The sequence below is a fragment of the Lolium rigidum genome, chromosome 1, assembly GCF_022539505.1.
Source record: "Lolium rigidum isolate FL_2022 chromosome 1, APGP_CSIRO_Lrig_0.1, whole genome shotgun sequence".
In the NCBI taxonomy this organism is placed as follows: domain Eukaryota; kingdom Viridiplantae; phylum Streptophyta; class Magnoliopsida; order Poales; family Poaceae; genus Lolium; species Lolium rigidum.
The window spans coordinates 23,437,848-23,455,128 of NC_061508.1; the positions used below are offsets into that span (position 1 = coordinate 23,437,848).

At 43.2% G+C, this 17,281-nt stretch overlaps 2 protein-coding genes across 4 annotated transcripts; one reads left to right on the forward strand and one right to left on the reverse strand.

The window, feature by feature from the left end:
• The first annotated feature begins 388 nt into the window (after positions 1–388).
• LOC124685069 (mitogen-activated protein kinase 1-like) lies at positions 389–6,623 on the forward strand. Its single transcript, XM_047219363.1, has 6 exons — positions 389–606; positions 683–812; positions 3,565–3,702; positions 4,806–5,138; positions 5,374–5,554; positions 6,100–6,623. Exons 1-6 carry the CDS (start codon positions 389–391, stop codon positions 6,267–6,269), a joined length of 1,170 nt encoding a protein of 389 aa, XP_047075319.1. The 3' UTR covers positions 6,270–6,623.
• A 536-nt stretch (positions 6,624–7,159) lies between these two features.
• On the reverse strand, positions 7,160–11,049 carry LOC124685070 (putative lipase YDR444W). 3 transcript variants are annotated; one of them, XM_047219365.1, is made up of 11 exons: positions 10,917–11,049; positions 10,078–10,219; positions 9,401–9,447; positions 9,070–9,140; positions 8,722–8,988; positions 8,258–8,421; positions 8,130–8,185; positions 7,982–8,034; positions 7,729–7,897; positions 7,541–7,638; positions 7,160–7,452 (listed from the first exon to the last, which is right to left on the reverse strand). In XM_047219365.1, exons 1-11 carry the CDS (start codon positions 11,032–11,034, stop codon positions 7,360–7,362), a joined length of 1,278 nt encoding a protein of 425 aa, XP_047075321.1. In that variant the 5' UTR covers positions 11,035–11,049; the 3' UTR covers positions 7,160–7,359. The 3 variants fall into 3 exon arrangements, with proteins under 3 accessions (XP_047075321.1, XP_047075320.1, XP_047075322.1); XM_047219364.1 differs by having other exon boundaries at positions 9,380–9,447; XM_047219366.1 differs by having other exon boundaries at positions 7,725–7,897; positions 9,380–9,447.
• Positions 11,050–17,281: the final 6,232 nt, after the last annotated feature.

Here is a 17,281-nt window from a genome sequence, read left to right on the forward strand (position 1 = left end):
ATTCCATCAGGAAACACTATCATCCCATCGGTACGTGCAACCCAAGCCACGTTTTTGCAACCGTTTTCACCGTTGGTCTAGCTGATTTAGTTGAGGGAGTAGATACGATGTCACGCAGATAAGCCAGAAAACGTCGCCCTCTCAGAGCTACGTGCACACCCGGCAGCCCTCGTGCCGGCAGCCACATCTCGCACGCGCGCCATTCTCTTCTCTTCCTCCGCACAGGCAGGCCAGCGAGTGGCCACAGGCCGGCACGGCAGCCCAGAAAGACACACACAGGAAAAAAAGAAGAAACAAAGAGAGAGAGCCTAAACAAGAGGCGGAAAGCGACCAAATCTCGCAACCACCACCGCTCCCCCCTCGCCTCGCCTGCGATCCGAATCCGGCCATGGACGGCGGGCCGCTGCCGCCGGACGCGGAGATGGCGGAGGCCGCGGGCGCCGCCGCCGCCGGGCAAGGGGCGGCGCCGATGGACAACATCCAGGCCACGCTCAGCCACGGCGGGCGGTTCATCCAGTACAACATCTTCGGCAACGTCTTCGAGGTCACCGCCAAGTACAAGCCGCCCATCCTCCCCATCGGCAAGGGCGCCTACGGCATCGTCTGGTACGCCAAGCCCCCCCCTTTTCCCCCTCCTCCTCCTCCTCCCACCAACCGCGCCTCACCGGTTCTTTCCCCGCAGCTCGGCCCTCAACTCCGACACCGGGGAGCAGGTGGCCATCAAGAAGATCGCCAACGCCTTCGACAACAAGATCGACGCCAAGCGCACGCTGCGGGAGATCAAGCTGCTACGACACATGGACCACGAGAATGTCAGTCCCTTCCCCCGCATCCGATCCGCACACCTCTCCTCCCCCACTCCTCCTTACTTCCCGCCCCACCTGGCGTAGATTCGATTGAGATCCTCCTCGACGAAATCATTTCTGTCACTGCGCAGTTCGTTACGCCGGTTTGCATTGAATGGGCGGCAGGGGCAGGCGGCGGGTTAGTAGCACCTGCCAAACGAAACAATCGAGTTCGTCACGGCTCGGGGTGGGTGGATAATTTGGGGGATCACTTCCACTTCAGGAATAGTAACCGTGGACATGCCTTTAAAGAGCCCACCAACCTTTTCGGGCGCCCGCGATTCATTGTCTTCTTCAACGAGCTGTCGGCCTGGGGCGAGCAGACCTGGAGCAGCAGCAGTCAAGCACTTGGTGCTCTCGCTCCTACTGCTGCTAGATGATGATGTCAAAGGCTACACTTGGACCAACCTGCCTGTGGCCTTTTTCCTAGCTCCTTGGAAATACAGTGGGAGTGTAGTGGAAGTGGGATACTGTTGGAAAGTTGAAGGACCAATTGTCTGTTCAGATGTTGGACTTGGACTTGGATCTTTTCTATTCCTGTAATGTCAGAACTAGTAAGCAAAGGAATGAACCTCTGAATTGCGCATTTTGGAAATACAGCTATCCTATTGCTACGAGTAGATTACAGATGGACCTTCACACCCTGCCCTTCGACTCCACACCATGCTCTCAAATGACCTGGGTTGAAGTTTAGCTGATGATAAGCAATCTGCTATCAGTAAAAACATGCAGGGATCTCTCATGAGTTTTGTGCAGAAATGGACTCTCTACCGCCTACTCTTTGTTTCATCAAGCATCTCCATTTGGCGATTGTCTTCTCATTCCTACTGTGGAAGGTTTTCACAAAATAAACTGAGTCTTGGTTAGTACCCTACATAAGCTTGTGTTTCAGCTTTAAATGCTCCACCGCAATAGGCATACTTTTTTTTGGGGTAGTTTGACCGCTGGACAACTATGAGTGGTAGTAGTGGATCATTGGATTAGGCAAGGTTGGATTAATAGCTTAGCGGAAATGCTTGTCAATGCACGTGCTTATACAGTATCAGCTCAAAATGTATCACCTGGCGTAGCTACTATAAAGGCATAAGTTTGCTGTACGTGATCAGGTAGGTTGCTTTTCTTAGATGGTTAGGATCTTCTCCCATGTATAACGGTTCCGGTTACCTAGCCTTGTTGGCCCACATAAAGCCATGGTAGCTTCTTCCCCTTGGATCACATGTTCATCTTCTCCTGGTTTTAGAACAAAAAATCCATACCGGTATAGAAGACTCCTGAGCAACGAAGAATCTCCCCTGCTTTGATCTAAGTTCGCAACCCAAGCACCCTCACATGATTTGGCACGCATATAGCGACCGTGGAGATGGAAAAGCACATATGCAGCTACAGACTTAGTAAGTTGGCGCAATGGCGGATGCTGACATGCATAAGTTGCCTGTGGGAGAGCACATGTAGTGAAAAGGCATAGCTTTAATGACCGCGAATGAGCATTCCTGACAATTAGCGGCTCATTTGGTGGTAATTGATGGGTGTAACTGCTGAACTGGGTGGCATGGTGACGGTGGTAGGTGCAGCAGTAGCTAACTCTGGTGAACGCACAGAGCGAAAGCTGCGTTAAGCCGTGGTGGTTTCCCAGCCGGGAAATTAGACTTTCATTCTGGTGGGCTTAAGGCCTGGTAATCGAATCATAGCACTGATATGGAAGATCCTGACCATCTAAAGGAGAGCAACGCACAGGACGACTAATGGCACATATCCGCATTTATAGTAGCTACGTTAGGTTATACTCTTCCTTCTCAGCTCTTCATATTCAAAACTTCCCATAACTGTAGGGTACAAGTCTTATTTATTCTTATTCTCCATGTTAACCCCCCAAAATAATTAGCTGAGAGATAACCATGAAGCATTACTTTTCCAGTTTGGAGATACTATGTTCCTGTAGCTATATTGGTTATTGGAAGCCTTAGCTGTAGGTAAAAGGCATAATTTTTGGTTCTCTTGGGAGCACAGCACTCGTGTCAGCTCATATTTGCAAAATCTGTGGTACGTGCACTACTAGATATAAACATTCGAACATGTGCAAGGTTACCTCATTCACATCTTTGGACCATATTTCATTTGGTGTTTTCAGAAGCACTACTTGGTGCAGATGCTCAGTTATCATTATTCGTTTGTCTCGGTTGTGTCGTAGTTGTAGTTTCGGTGGTGGGCTGGTGGCTGTCTTCGGACTACCCGGTGTGGTGTGGAGTGGAGTTCGTACTACGCTCGTTGTTTGCAGCGAGTGGTAGTCGTCTTGTATTCAAAATTCTGCCTTCTATAAAGATATGGTACGGCGAAGGCGTACTCTCGAAAAAAAATTATTAGTTCGTCTCATTTTCTGGACATTATGTCTTGGCCATCTTTTGGTGAAGAATTTAGTTTTGGTTGTGTTAATAATATCATGGGAAGTTAATTATATTGTGCTATCATTATACATTATACTATATACGGGAAAACTCAAGCTAACAAATCAACGTGCAGATGTCAAATTGCACCTTTTTTGTGATAAATACATTACCTTTTAGTCTATGATTTTTGTGTGCAAGATGTAACAACTAAACATTATTGCAGGCTTGCAGCCCTGTTGCTGCTAACCATAGTTATTGCCTTATTGAAACAATTTTCAAGTATGATTCGTGTTACTACAAAATATGTTGTTTTAGACCAGTCCATTTTTATGCAGATTGTTGCAATAAGGGATATTATACCTCCTGCACAGAGGAGTTCATTCAATGATGTCTATATAGCATATGAATTGATGGACACCGATCTCCATCAGATTATTCGCTCAAATCAAGGTTTATCGGAGGAACATTGCCAGGTACTGTTTTTTTTTAAAAAAAAAAATAACAGAAAAGTAATACCTTTCCTTCCTACTTTGTTAGATAAGTTCAGTTTTCTATTATTTGGCTATAGAAAATTTTCCCCTGCTAGTATCTGGTTGCATACGATTCCATGAATATATTACCTGCTTCTGTTTTTTTTGCCTCAGCCCGATACATACTGTTTCACATGTTAGTATTCTCAAACTAATACATAATAGGCAAAGCCCCCCCTCCCTTCCCTTTCTGTTTCTGGCTGCCTTGAATCATGTTGCTACATTGGTAGTCTAGGACTGTGCTCTAAGCCTCTAACTAAGTTTCATGATGTATAGTATAGTATCAACATTGACCTAGGAGCTCGAATTATTCAGATATACTAATACGACTGTTGACTGATGTTTTGCTTGTTTGTAATATGATGGAAATTGATAACACATTGACATAGGTGAATTGTAATACATTGACATAGGTGAATTGTAATACATTGAATAAGTACCTCATTTGCATTGCACCTTTTTAAAATGATACACCGTACTTACATGATTACATCAGAGGAAATTGGCATCAACAGACCTACTAGTTATGACCTGCACAACCTTTAATGTATATGAAGTAGTACAAACTGGTTTAATTAGATTCATCAGTGAACCTCTGAACATTTGATTGAACAAAGGGATCGGTTGAACAAGTTTATCACGTATAGCACATGCCTGGGAGATGACATGTTGGTATATTATTTAATGATAGCCATCTCATTTTCTGTTCTCTGTCAAATACCCATGCATCATACTTCATACATGGTAAATCATGTTGTAGTTTTTGCAAATTCCATCTCTAATCTTTGGTGGAAATGTTCCATGAAAAAACTGTTTGCTAATATACCTGCACTGTCAGTGCCTACTTGGGTGTCTAGTATAAAAGAAGTTGACGCAAGATCACGTCTGAGAAATCAGTGAATTTCTTACTGATTTCTAGGCTGGTCACCTAATTTCTCTTCAGTAGATTTTATTCTTTCTATTTTTTTTAATATGCAAACTTCTGTCTTGTGGGAAATTGCACTTAATCTGATGACTGTTTTGTGTAATTGCTCATTTTTGTGCAGTATTTCCTTTACCAAATTCTCCGTGGCTTGAAGTATATACATTCAGCAAATGTTCTCCACAGAGACTTGAAGCCTAGCAATCTTCTTCTGAATGCAAACTGTGACCTAAAAATTTGTGATTTTGGGCTTGCTCGTACCACCTCAGAAACTGATTTTATGACCGAGTATGTGGTGACAAGATGGTACAGGGCACCTGAGCTTTTGTTGAACTCCTCTGAATACACTGCAGCAATTGATGTGTGGTCCGTGGGTTGTATTTTTATGGAACTGATGGACCGGAAACCTTTGTTTCCGGGAAGAGACCATGTCCATCAGCTACGTCTTCTAATGGAGGTTAGAAAGTACCATATAAGCTTCTTTTATATCAATGCATGAAATTATGTTGCGAGGTAGTATTCTAGCATAATAGTACTTTTGGGACTGCTATGGAAGCATCTAATATCATCACAGTTTGTTCTGAAAGTAGAGGAATTTAAGCACTTTTTAGCATATGCATGAAGCCATGAAGTACTTTTCTGGTGCACATAAATGCATTTTCAAATTACCTCATGGTATTTCGTTGTTGCAGCTCATCGGGACACCTAATGAGGCTGATCTGGATTTTGTAAATGAAAATGCAAGAAGATATATCCGCCAACTTCCCCGCCATGCTAGTCAATCACTTTCTGAAAAGTTCCCGCATGTTCACCCTTCAGCAATTGACTTGGTTGAGAAGATGCTGACGTTCGATCCTAGACAGAGAATAACAGGTAAGTTTTGGCATGTGTTTTTTAGATTTAACCGTCCCATCCATCTGTGGTATGGTGCCAGGGCGTTATTTACTTATTTTTGCCATCAAGATTCATGAACCTATATTCAAGCAGCAAGTTTAAAATGGGCTTGTAGGCTGGCTCAAGCTAAGCTTTCTTGCGTCATGAATAGAGTAACTTAGAACTTACTCCATTTGTGATTTGTTAATTATTCATAGCTGGAATTTATATGGCTATGCCATCCTAGCGTTCTATTAATCTAACATCACTTCCTCTATTCAAATAAAAAAGAGTAAGAGAACTGGGAAGACCACCCAGCTAAATATATAGAGCATCTGGGCAAGGTTTACAAGGGGCATTGGTCTCTGAACGTATGTGAAGGGCACTAGTCTGAAGTGGGATGCCAAAATAGTCATTTGCCTAGAACCTGACGCTGTTGGATGGTGTTTCTTGTGTTGATGATCGATAATTTTGACTTGCAAAATATTCATCTCCAAGATTCATGTCACTGATTGTTCTCTTGCCTCACTGTTTCTCCTGGCCAGTTGAAGGTGCCCTTGCACATCCGTACTTAGCATCACTGCACGACATAAGTGATGAGCCGGTCTGCACAGCGCCCTTCAGCTTTGACTTTGAGCAGCATGCATTGTCAGAAGAACAAATGAAGGATCTAATCCAGCAAGAGGCTCTTGCATTCAACCCTGATTACCAGTAGCTGGAGTTCAGTTTCAGCCTTCAATTGGCTTCATTCACATGGAAAGTTTTACCTCCTGCCACCATAAAAGGTCGCTGCCACTGATCGCCAGCTGTAAATAATTGCTTCACCTGAAGATCAAAAGGTGGTGTGTTAAGGGTAGATGACAAGAGCTTGTGGTGGACAAATTTCCACGGAGCTATGGATTCTTGTGCTTATGTATGTTGTCTTACGAGGATGTTTTTTCTTTCGCATTAAACTGTTTCAGCATTGTCCGTAAGAAGAGGGTAGTTCATGAAGATGACTGCCTAATTTCGATGGCTGTCATGAGATTTTTAGATTCTTGGTCGATTACAAATTATTGTGTTGACATAATGTTGTTCGACTTTTTTCTTGTTGTAAGTCCTGGTTAATGAACGCTGACTAACTGTGATTCAGTGCTTGCTGTTGGATGTTGTAAGCGCATTTTTCATGTTATGCAAAACTGGGGTGGGCAGGTGATGATTGACCGCATGGCTGGGGGTTTTTGCATGGAGAAAGCTGTTAGTTTCTTATGTTTCTCACTTTTTTATATGTTCAACTTATAGGAGCGACACATTTCCAACAAGACCACTTAACAGTATGACCATAAACATTATTCATGGAATCCATAAATAGCTACAAGCTAATCATATTTGCCTTCAACAGAAGTTGAGGCAATCATCTGAAAAATATACAACGAGATGAACAGTTCCCAGACAACTGCTCCTGAATTGGGAACCTTCTGCAATTATACTGACAGCTGGCTCTTTGCAGCTTCCAGTTCCCAAACAACCGCGCCTGACTTGGAAACCTTCTGCAACTAGATGTACAGATCTGCAGTACAAATACATTTCTCTGTGAAAGATAAACAACACATGGAATCCAAGCAATAGTCTAACAAACAATTAACTTTCAGCGATCAATTTATGGATTATTATTTCTCCATCGTTTCTCAAAGAAAAATCATGGCCTACTATACCTTCGAATATTGATAAAACCTTTGTATTGCTTAGTAAAGCTGGCAAGCAGAATGCTCTAAGAAGTTAACGATTACTAACCATGGCAGGTTTCAGCTCACCAACTGCAGATCTCACAGGTTGGCATGCAAACATGTTTGTCTCACGCTGTCCGCGACGTGGGAGATAACGCCTGCACCAGCGTTGTGAAGCCACTCACTCTTAACCTGCATTGATACCACGTGCTGTAATGAATCTGCGGATGTACTCAAAGCAGAAAATGTTGTAGGGCTCTTGTGGTGCACATCTACATACATGTATGTTGTTGTGAGCAGAGTAAGGCCATAGGGATGCATGGAAGTTGACATCTACTTTCTTCCAACCCACTCTCTGCAAGCCATGGATCATCTCCTCTGTTTCGGCAAAAAAAATAGAGTTGATTTTCAGAAGTGCAGAAAATAACAAATCTATTACACAGTAGTGCAAAATTCCTACCTACCTACCTTCCATCATTTTGTGATATTCCTCGGTATTTTCCATATTTGGTCTACTTTGTGCAGCTTCTTTAGCTCTGGCAGCTCGCGAAGGAAAATGGGGACCGTCAGATGATACAGGCGAACAGTATTCCACATTCACAATGTGCTTGTAGCCATCAACCGAACGATGCAAGGGCTGTGTATATGGAGGAAGTAAAGAGTTACTCAAAATATTACTCATCCAGTACCTCAATTTACTAATCCTAGTGGCGTATAGTACCTTTCTAAGGTCCAATTCTCTCCTTATTGAAGATGTTTTCCATCCAACCATGTCTGGCATAGAGGCTCAGGGAAACAAGAAATAGATACAGTTCATTTGTACACATGTTGCAGATCAAGTTCAAGAAATAGTTTTGTCTGGAGGATACGGTCATATGAAACATTAGCATACAAACTGCGGTTCTTGAAAGCTGCTAGCGCAGACCTGTTAAATGATGAAGAAACATTATTTTCTACCGTACATATTGCCACTAAGTGATCTGTATTCCTCACTTACATAAATTTTTTGTCCTCTTGATCAGATGTCATTATTAGAAGAAGAGGTGGCTTGCTAGGTTCACCATCAGTGAGAAAGAGTTGAGCACCAGTGCGTCCTACAATGAAGGGAGCCAAAGGTGCAGCAAGTTTCTCTAGAACTGATAGCCCTTGGAGAAATGGAAGCTGATAATTTTCAAAGAGTGAAAACATTAATGCAAATTAACATACTGTTTGACATAAAAAAATTATATCACTATTTTCTCCATGAACAATTGTGCGAATATTTCAACAGAAGTTCAGACTAGATGGCTGTCTCCTTCAACTGGTATATACCACACTGTATTGAGTCCACTTTATAGAATTCTTATAGGTCACCAAAAGTTCCATAAAAATCAAAACAAGAGCACTTTCTTCCAAACCAAGATTGGGTCGAAAGTAGGAAAAAGGTTGACAAATGTAAATTAGTGTGTGTTGGAGACCCACCTGATTCTTCCCTCTAACACCAAGGTGTGGGGTTGCCAATGTAATAAAATTAATTGGCTTCAACCCAGCAATGGTACCTAATCCTGGAGTGAGTAGTGACATTTCAGATCCTTCAGTTGTTGGCATGGCATTAGTACTACTTCTTGTTTCTTCTGCTTTCAGTGAGTATAGAATAGAAATAGCATATCTAGCAAACAATCCACCCAAAGAATGTGCTATGAAGGAAATCTTTCTCAAGCCAGTCATCTTCTGTACCAAGTCCAAGACCTGCTTCCATAGGGCATATTTCATCTCTTAACTAATTAGTTAATACATGAAAAACAGCATAGAACAGTCTCTACTACATACTTCTTTCGCTAACCTTCTTCCAGCTACATCGATCCCATCAAAAGTTTTGGCGTAGATGTTTGATGAACTAGCTGCAAGGAAATTGTCGGTCAACTTTTTTATCAACTGTAAACCGGTGCGTATGGTAAAATAGTGGGTGCCAATTTCATCTCTTTACTACAATGTTCTTTTTGTGTGCATTCAATTCCATTTGTGCACATCTTGTTCTTAATTAAGATCATTATTCCTCAGAAGCAAAAGGGGTTTGTAGCAGGGGGTGAATTATCCTTGAAGTTCACCAAATGAATGTAGATTTCAAATATACACATACCATAGATGAAAAAATTGTCACCTAGCCGTTTTGTCAGCACTGCTTCACCGTATGTCCAGTCACTGGGGCTATATTCAGAGAACGAACAAAATGTAAGTATAGCTTGACTAAAAAATATATTGAATAAATTCTGTGAAACATACATATACCTTTAGCATTTTTCATTTTATTATCATTGTTTATTTTATTTTACAAATTCAGTTTGGATTTTGAATTAGGCTGGGTGATGAGGTTCACTTCGTCACGATATGTTGAACTCCTATCAATGATTTGATACACACAGCCTCTGGGTATTAGTAAAGTAAGTATTGACAGTTAAGCACAGATGTATGCCATGCGGTTCACTAATGAACATTCACATTTAGACTTCCACAATTTATGGTCGATTTTAGAAGCCGAAAAAAGAATCAAAGGTTACAGCCAGCGGTAGCAATAAGCACCCATATCTGTGAGTTATAATGCACCACTAAGTCACTAACATAAATGAGCAAGGTGGTATTCTGAACTGTATTTTGATACCAATCAAGCCAAAAATCAGGCCAAGACTAAACATGTAAGATGTGACCGGCAATAATGAAATTAATTCTCGAAAAGATGCACAGGGCAATGTTTGCAATAAATTTCAAGATATGGCTGCATGACCCAGCTTACCCTATGTTTATAAACTACTATGACAGGATTAGGATTATGGATATTACCTTGCCATGATACCGTGAACCAGAATAAGGAGATGATCTGGTTCTCGCTTGCTTTTGGAAGATCCCATGGATGAACACGATACAGGACTGCCCCTACCGGTGGACATTGGTTGGGAATAAAGATACCTTGTGGCTTTCAATCCTGCATAAACAAAGTAGTGACGAGATTTCAGCACAGTTCACTAAACAACCATCTGAAAACGATGCGTCTCCCATTAATTTGTTTGGGTATCAGCTGCCTTGTGATTCCTAAACTCCCAAAAAAAATTCTTGAAACTTGGAAGTGTATTACTTAAAGTGTCTTGGTTACATCCAGAATTACAATCTCTTTCAGCTGATTCGCAGGGAGGAATCATTACTCACTAACACAGCTGACACCTCCACTCCACACAATACAACGAAAATTAGCAAGATCATGCGCCACAAAAATTCCAGTTCTATTTACTATTTGGAATTTATAATCCGGCAAGCAAGAGAAGTAATAGCATACCTCTGATTTCTGAGAGGATAAGCGACAAAGCTGACTTGCTTCTGTCCATCATCTCCCAAATTATTAGTGATACAAATTCAGACATGTTGAGATGCCACTTACTCTGGTCGCTTAATAACTGGAAATTTCCAATGAAATTTGAAACACGGAACAAACAATCTAGCCCGATAGAACTAATTGTCATCTGAATAACTACCAATTTTTAGTTCCGCGGTGACGAAACTGTGCACAACGTTAATACTCGCAAGGAACGCTTATCCCCAATCCAAATTTCGAAAAGAAAACCGAAATGGAACTACGTGAAATGAATCCGGAAGGAAAGGGATGACCGGAGCGACGGAGAACGTACCTGACGGGCCGCCGGTGCCGCTCCGGGGACGGGCGCGGCTGGAAGGGGAGGCGCGGAGGCGGCGGTAGTTAAAGGAACGGTGATGATGGTGGCAGGGAGAGCAAAGGGCGTACGCCATCCCGCCCCGCGAGTAAGCCGAAGCTATCGCCGGCGGCGCGGGAATCGACGAATGCGGCGGAGGCTGACGCGCGTGCGGACGACGAGGCGAGTTCGGCTGTGAGGGTGAGGGTGGGACACGGCGTCGCTGCCGGCCGTTGGATTCGTCAAACGGCGATCATGTGGGCTCGTGTTTCGGTTTTTTTTCTTCTTTCGTTTGACAGTAAATCATTCTTTCTAGGCTCAAATTTCAGTCTAAGTGATCTGAGCCTTATCCTACAGTTGCCACAATTGAAATTTTGCTTAGTTAGAAAATAGAGAAAAAAGGAAGAGAAAAAAAAGTCTTAGCTAAGGGATGATCCCTTAGAAATTAAGAGAAAGCTATTTTGAACGTTGTATGATATGATATGTGTCTTCCCTTAGCAAATTAAATTACAAAAAAGACTATCTAATTCACATTGATTGCTAGGGAAGGCAATAAATCAATAATAGATAATGCATTGTACTCCCTCCAATCCATGAAACTTGTTTTTTTTTTGCGGGTAAAGAAGGAACTTTATTAAGCGGGCGGGGTTACAAATTGATCATTCTCCAAGATCTGAAGAACACCTTCGGGCCCAGAGCCTAACCATATATTATTATAATGCTATACCCTTGCCAGATTAGCAAGGAAATGTCTAACCCTAACCTGCGAGCATTCCACCTTAACAAAGATGCAATTTCTACCTTGATCAACTAAGGTCTTGACTTCAGAAGTACAATGTAGGAAGGGTGATCTGTCTTGAGTCAAGAAGCTGAGAGCATTTACTAGCTGGGTGCAATCCGTGTCAATTATGATCGGAAGAGAATTACTAGTATAGTTTTGTGCTATGGTTAAACCTTCAACACATGCTCTAAATTCTTGGGTGATTGTGCAGATCCATCGGAAGTTGAATTTAGAGCACTTGAAACTTGTCTTAACTTTGTATAAATTTGCATGGGACGGAGAACTACAACTTCTCTCTATTAATAGCTTTCTCTAGATGATTTTTATGTAGAGCTAAGATACGACACGCTTTCTCTACCATTGCACATGCCCTAATAGGCCTATACATTCGGTTTTCAGGGAAAATTCGTGTTGGTTTGTCGATTTTTTGTAATCCAGGTTATAAGAATTGACAAGTATAGAGATCCTGACGAAACTGAGTGCTATCACATTTGTTCTCATACTTTTTTTGCGGAGCAAAAACAAATACATAAATACTAAAACAATTATAAAATCAGATATTATCAAAAACAAATACAAATAGAATACGGCAAAAACATGCAGTGAAAATCAGATGTTTATCAAACCAAGAAACCCCTTGAATTATGTAAAAAAAACTCAAGCGAACCAACAAACTTGTGTTGGCTCCTAAGATGAAATCAAATATATATCATAATTATATAGTAAGATTGTAAATTATCACATGTTAATAGGGAAATGTATGGGTGGGTGGGTGTGGACCGAACCATCGAAACCTCCTCGTAGGAAGGGATTATGTGGCCGCCACCGGCTAGTTTCGGGGTGGACAAGTTTGGTCATTTTGACTTGGAAATTTAGCCGGAAATAAAAACTCTGTTACCACTTTGGTTTTGTTGAAAATCAGTGGTTTTCTCGCAAAAAAAAAAAGAAAAAGGTCGATTCCGCAAAAGTTTTGCTTTTGTTTCCATTTCGCAAAATCTCCTTTCCTTTTTTTTATTTTTTTCTTCAAAAAAGTTGAAATCTTTCCGCTCCATTTTTACCTACTACTTGCAATGCCAACCAGTCCCATGGAAAAAGAGCCCAACACAATACTGTGCCTCGACGCCGAGACCTGCCGCCGCACGCCACTGATCTAGCACTAGGGACGGACTAGCTCGCCTCGGGGGCACCCACCAGTCCACCACCACCACTGATCCTGAACAAACGCAGATGATGCATGGTGTGGTGCCCGTCGATCGATCCTATCCAGAGGCCAACCGCGCGCGTGTTTCTTTCTGGCCTAGGAAACGCCAACTACTTTTCCCTGTGCTGTGCCAAGCAGAGGTGGCGGCAACTGGACTTATATAGGCACGTAATACGTGGCCTAGCTGCTAGTGCACGTATGGCCCGAAGATTTTGGCTTTAGCATCATCGTGTTTACCCCATGCTGTCGTTGCATGGATGGATAGGGCAGGGTTGGTGGATGGATCACAACACATGGACCTCCCTGGAGGGGTCCGGCATGTGGATAAGGTGAGGGAGATACTCCACGTTTTGTTTACTCATCACATATATGTCTCCTAAACTCACCGTCATCATAGTGCGCAAGACAATACCACTCAGGGACGGAGCCGGGAATACAAGATAAGGGGGGCTAAGTATACCTCACATAAGTTGGACGGGACCATGTAGCTAAAACTTGCTAAATTTAGGAGCAAATTTATAAATTATAAAGGGGGTTTTTAGGAAAAAAATAATCATAGGGGGGTCATGGCCTCAGCCTGCCCCCCACTGGCTCCGTCCCTGATACCACTGTATATACATGACACATAACTCATATTTAGTTGTGTGTTGTGTATATATAGTGCATCATGTTCAGTTCCAACTAAGTTACTCGTCACATATGTTCCATGTTTTTAAACTCACCGTCATCAACTGGCGGTGAGTTTAGGTCCACATGAAACTAGAAAAATTTAGTTGAAACATTACTTGTAACTGGCAAAACTCAGTTATAACCTTACTGCAACTAAAAATATCTTCAGTGCATCCCCGCGTGTAACTATAATATCTCAGTTGCAGGCCTACTTGCAAGTGGCAAATCTCAGTTACAACCTCACTTGAGACTAAGATTAGTTGAAACTCCACTTGCCATATAAATTTTATGTACTATTAGGTGCAGCTGTGAATACATAATATTTTTCGGTCACTAATTTCTTGACGACGCATTTAAAAGTGGTGAAAAATAAGTATATCGACTTAAAATACTTAGTTATAACTCCACTTGCAACTGAGAAAAATGAAAAATAGTGCAAGCTCGTTTGCAATTGGAAAAAACTCAGTTGCAACCTCCGCTTGCAACCGAAAAGAAACTCAGTTGCAGCTGGAAACAAAACCTAGTTGCACCCCACTTGCAAATAAAAATCTCAATTGCCCCGCACCTGAACAAAAATATCTTCATTGCAGCCTTATTTTCAACTAAAAAATATTTTAGTTGGACACCATTTCCAACTGAAAAAATTTAGTTGCAAATCACTTGCAACTAAATAAATTCAGTTACAACCCCATTTGCGACTGTAAAAATTCATTTGCGGCCCAAGTTGCAGCTAGAAAATCTTAGTTGCAACCCAATTTCAGCTAAAAAATATCATTTGCAATCCCACTTGCAATTCGAATAAAACTGAGTTGCAGCTCCACTTGAAATCAGAAAATCTTAGTTCCAACCATCTTTCAACAGGAAAAACTCATTTCCGTCTCACTTGCAAGTCCCACGCTATCACAATCGAAGTAGTTCAATGACCAAGGCGTCAATTGAGATGTAGCTTAAGTCTCGACCGATCGAGAATTTGCAAAACCGATACAAATGCAAATTATATACAAAGAGCGATGCAGTAGAATACTATTAGGATAATGTTTTTATGTGCGATGTCGTAAAAAACTATAGTAAACTGAAAATAAATTATGTAAGTAATTAATATAAAAAAAAGGTCAAACAAAGTTGAATGAGCATTTTCATTTCCCTTGGGTTTTGTGTGTTTGCTAACAACACACGAATGAATTTTACCGTTTGTATTCAGGGATTTAAATTTAGCACAATACGCTTGATTACCCACTAAAATCCAAAGTTCATCATATGGTTCTAGAATTGGATGTGTTGCCTTTGTTAGGATGGTTTTCAACAAGCTGAGGAAAAGTGAAGAGAGAAGATCAAGAGAAGGAGGATTTCATGAAGTTAGGGGCGGATAATCCGGCATGTCATGAGCCGAACCGTTCGGTCCCCCTCACCCAGAGCCCCAAGACAACACAAAAAAGAACCCTGCTGAAAAATGGGAGCCGAGCCATCCAGGGTGCCGGAGGGCCAAATATGCAGCCCCACACCAGGAGAATGTCACCTCTTAGTGGGGGGTGGGGGGGGAGGGGGGGGAGGGGTGGATGACCTCCCCCCCGCTCTATATGGGGGCGAGGGGTGGATGACCTCCCCTCCCCAGGCTATGTACCCCCACGGTAAGAGGCAGTTCTCAGTGTAAAATGGGACGTCTTCTCCCCCCTCATATCTATCCATTAGAAGACGAGTCGACGGCTTACAAGAAGTATATATAGACGGTGCCATCGATCCGGCGGCGGGCCTCGCTCCGTTAGTGAGAAATTAACCTCCTTTTAATATAAATTTGGATCACAACGTAACAATTGGTTTGATACTTGGTAGCGTGCATGTTCTTTTTTCTTTCTATCTATGTTACGTATCTAGGCCGGCCTAAACCTATGCATATAACACACCAAAAGAAAAACAAACAACAAAATTCACACAAATCTTCGCGTAAAATCCGGCGGTTGATAAATTGACTGAGCCCAAGCTTAATGATCAGCTAGCTGAAAAATAGAAAATCTCATATGACATCACAAAAGAGATAGAAGGAAACGTGAAAAAGTAAATAATTGAAAACTGGCAGGCAAACAAGATTATCATCATGGCCACGACCAGGTTAAACAAGAAAAAGTAGACACAGCTTAAAATGCTGGCTTGACCCCTAGCTACTCAGCCTGTCCTTTCGCTACCTCGCGCGACAGCGAATGCTGAGAGGTGCAAGCGACTACTCGAACGCGCTAGAACCCCGCCAGCACTTGCGCACGCCGTCGCTCTCGCACAGTCGACTGTTGGCCTCTTCCTCGCCTTTCCTAGAAGCGGCCGTGATTGGAGCGCAGCGATGGACCGACGATGGCGCGGCAGGGGGGCGAGCACCTGTTCACCTCGCCATGGGATGGACCCCCCGCCCATCCGTCTGTCCGGCATTTGTCCTCGCCGCGACGGCGACGCGATGCCGGCACGGGGCGTACCGGCGCCCGTCCCTCCCGGTGGATCTTGATGCCGTTGGCGCCGTGGAAAAGATCGGGTTTAATTCGAGCAAGGATCGGCGGCCAGCCACATGCGATGCCATGCGATGCGACCGCCGCCCGGAGAGCGACGCCGGAGGTCGCCATCTTATCGCGCGCGGGGTCACGTGGAGGTGGGGCTGGAGCGCCACGTCCGCCGCCGGGATACGCACGGTCGCCGTCGGCTCGGCGTGGATGAGGACGCAGCTGCATGCTGGACCGATCGATCAACAGGGCTCGATCGTTGTATAGGAGTATCTATATCTGTAGATTACTGTAGTTCTTAGATAGAAGAGGATAAAAAAGGGCGCGGACGCAGTTGCGTGAAGATTCCACCACACGACGGTGGAGATCATGGTATACGTGGTCCAGGTCGACGACAGGGCAGAGGCTATTCGTCGTACCGGCGAGTGGCAAACTGGCACGCATCAAACTGGCAATCCTCGATCGCCAACTATTTCAGTGCACAAATTATTGGCGATCCACGAACCCCGTGATCCCGTATCAATTTCCTCTCTCTCTCTTTTTTGGAAGAGAGATTTATATTATAAAATTCAAAACAAGCTAGTACGCTCCCTAATTGACTACTAGTATAAATTAAAAGGGATTAAAAGGAGGCGTTTGTGATGCGTCAGGTTTTCTGCAACCTCCTGTGGAGGCCTTGTGTCAGTCCTGCGGCGGAGTCCATCCTTGCCACTGTGCCAAGTGGTCTAGTCCCCGGCGCTGGTGGTGACGGCCGTTGCGCGAGGCTGAGGATCGGCGGCGGTGCTGGAGGACCCGATGGCGTTTTCATCTTTATTTTTAGGGTCTTCTATGTAAAAGTGAAGGACATGGTTTATTTTTGTTTCTTCTGTAAGGTCCTCTTTGTAACTTGTATCGCACCGCTTTAGTAATGCAGTATCCAGGCCCTTTGGGGCCTATCCCCTGTTCAAAAAAAAAAAAAAAAAAAAAGGAGTAATCATAGTAAAAGGTACATACATTAGCTGCTCTTTTGTAGTGGTGGATCCTATTTTGCCTTTGATATCACAAGTTTCAGATTGATTAAAGAGTTTACTGGCAAGGAATTTGACTATGTGGGCATTGGTTCTAGGTACACATCTAGGATGAAGAAGGGGGTTGCAACGGTGGTGCGTCGGCGGTCTCGTGTAGTGCTTGCTTTGTCGGTGCTGGCGGTGACGGTGCCCGTGGGCGTCGTTCC

Coding starts and splice junctions, on each gene's coding strand:
- LOC124685069 (XM_047219363.1), top strand. CDS start 389: ATGGACGGCGGGCCGCTGCCGCCGGACGCGGAGATGGCGGAGGCCGCG. Junction 3,703..4,805: donor TATCGGAGGAACATTGCCAG/GTACTGTTTTTT, acceptor ATTTTTGTGCAG/TATTTCCTTTACCAAATTCT. Junction 5,555..6,099: donor TCCTAGACAGAGAATAACAG/GTAAGTTTTGGC, acceptor TCTCCTGGCCAG/TTGAAGGTGCCCTTGCACAT.
- LOC124685070 (XM_047219364.1), bottom strand. CDS start 11,034: ATGGCGTACGCCCTTTGCTCTCCCTGCCACCATCATCACCGTTCCTTT. Junction 10,220..10,916: donor CGGCACCGGCGGCCCGTCAG/GTACGTTCTCCG, acceptor TTGTTTATGCAG/GATTGAAAGCCACAAGGTAT. Junction 8,989..9,069: donor GAAGAAGGTTAGCGAAAGAA/GTATGTAGTAGA, acceptor CTATGGAAGCAG/GTCTTGGACTTGGTACAGAA.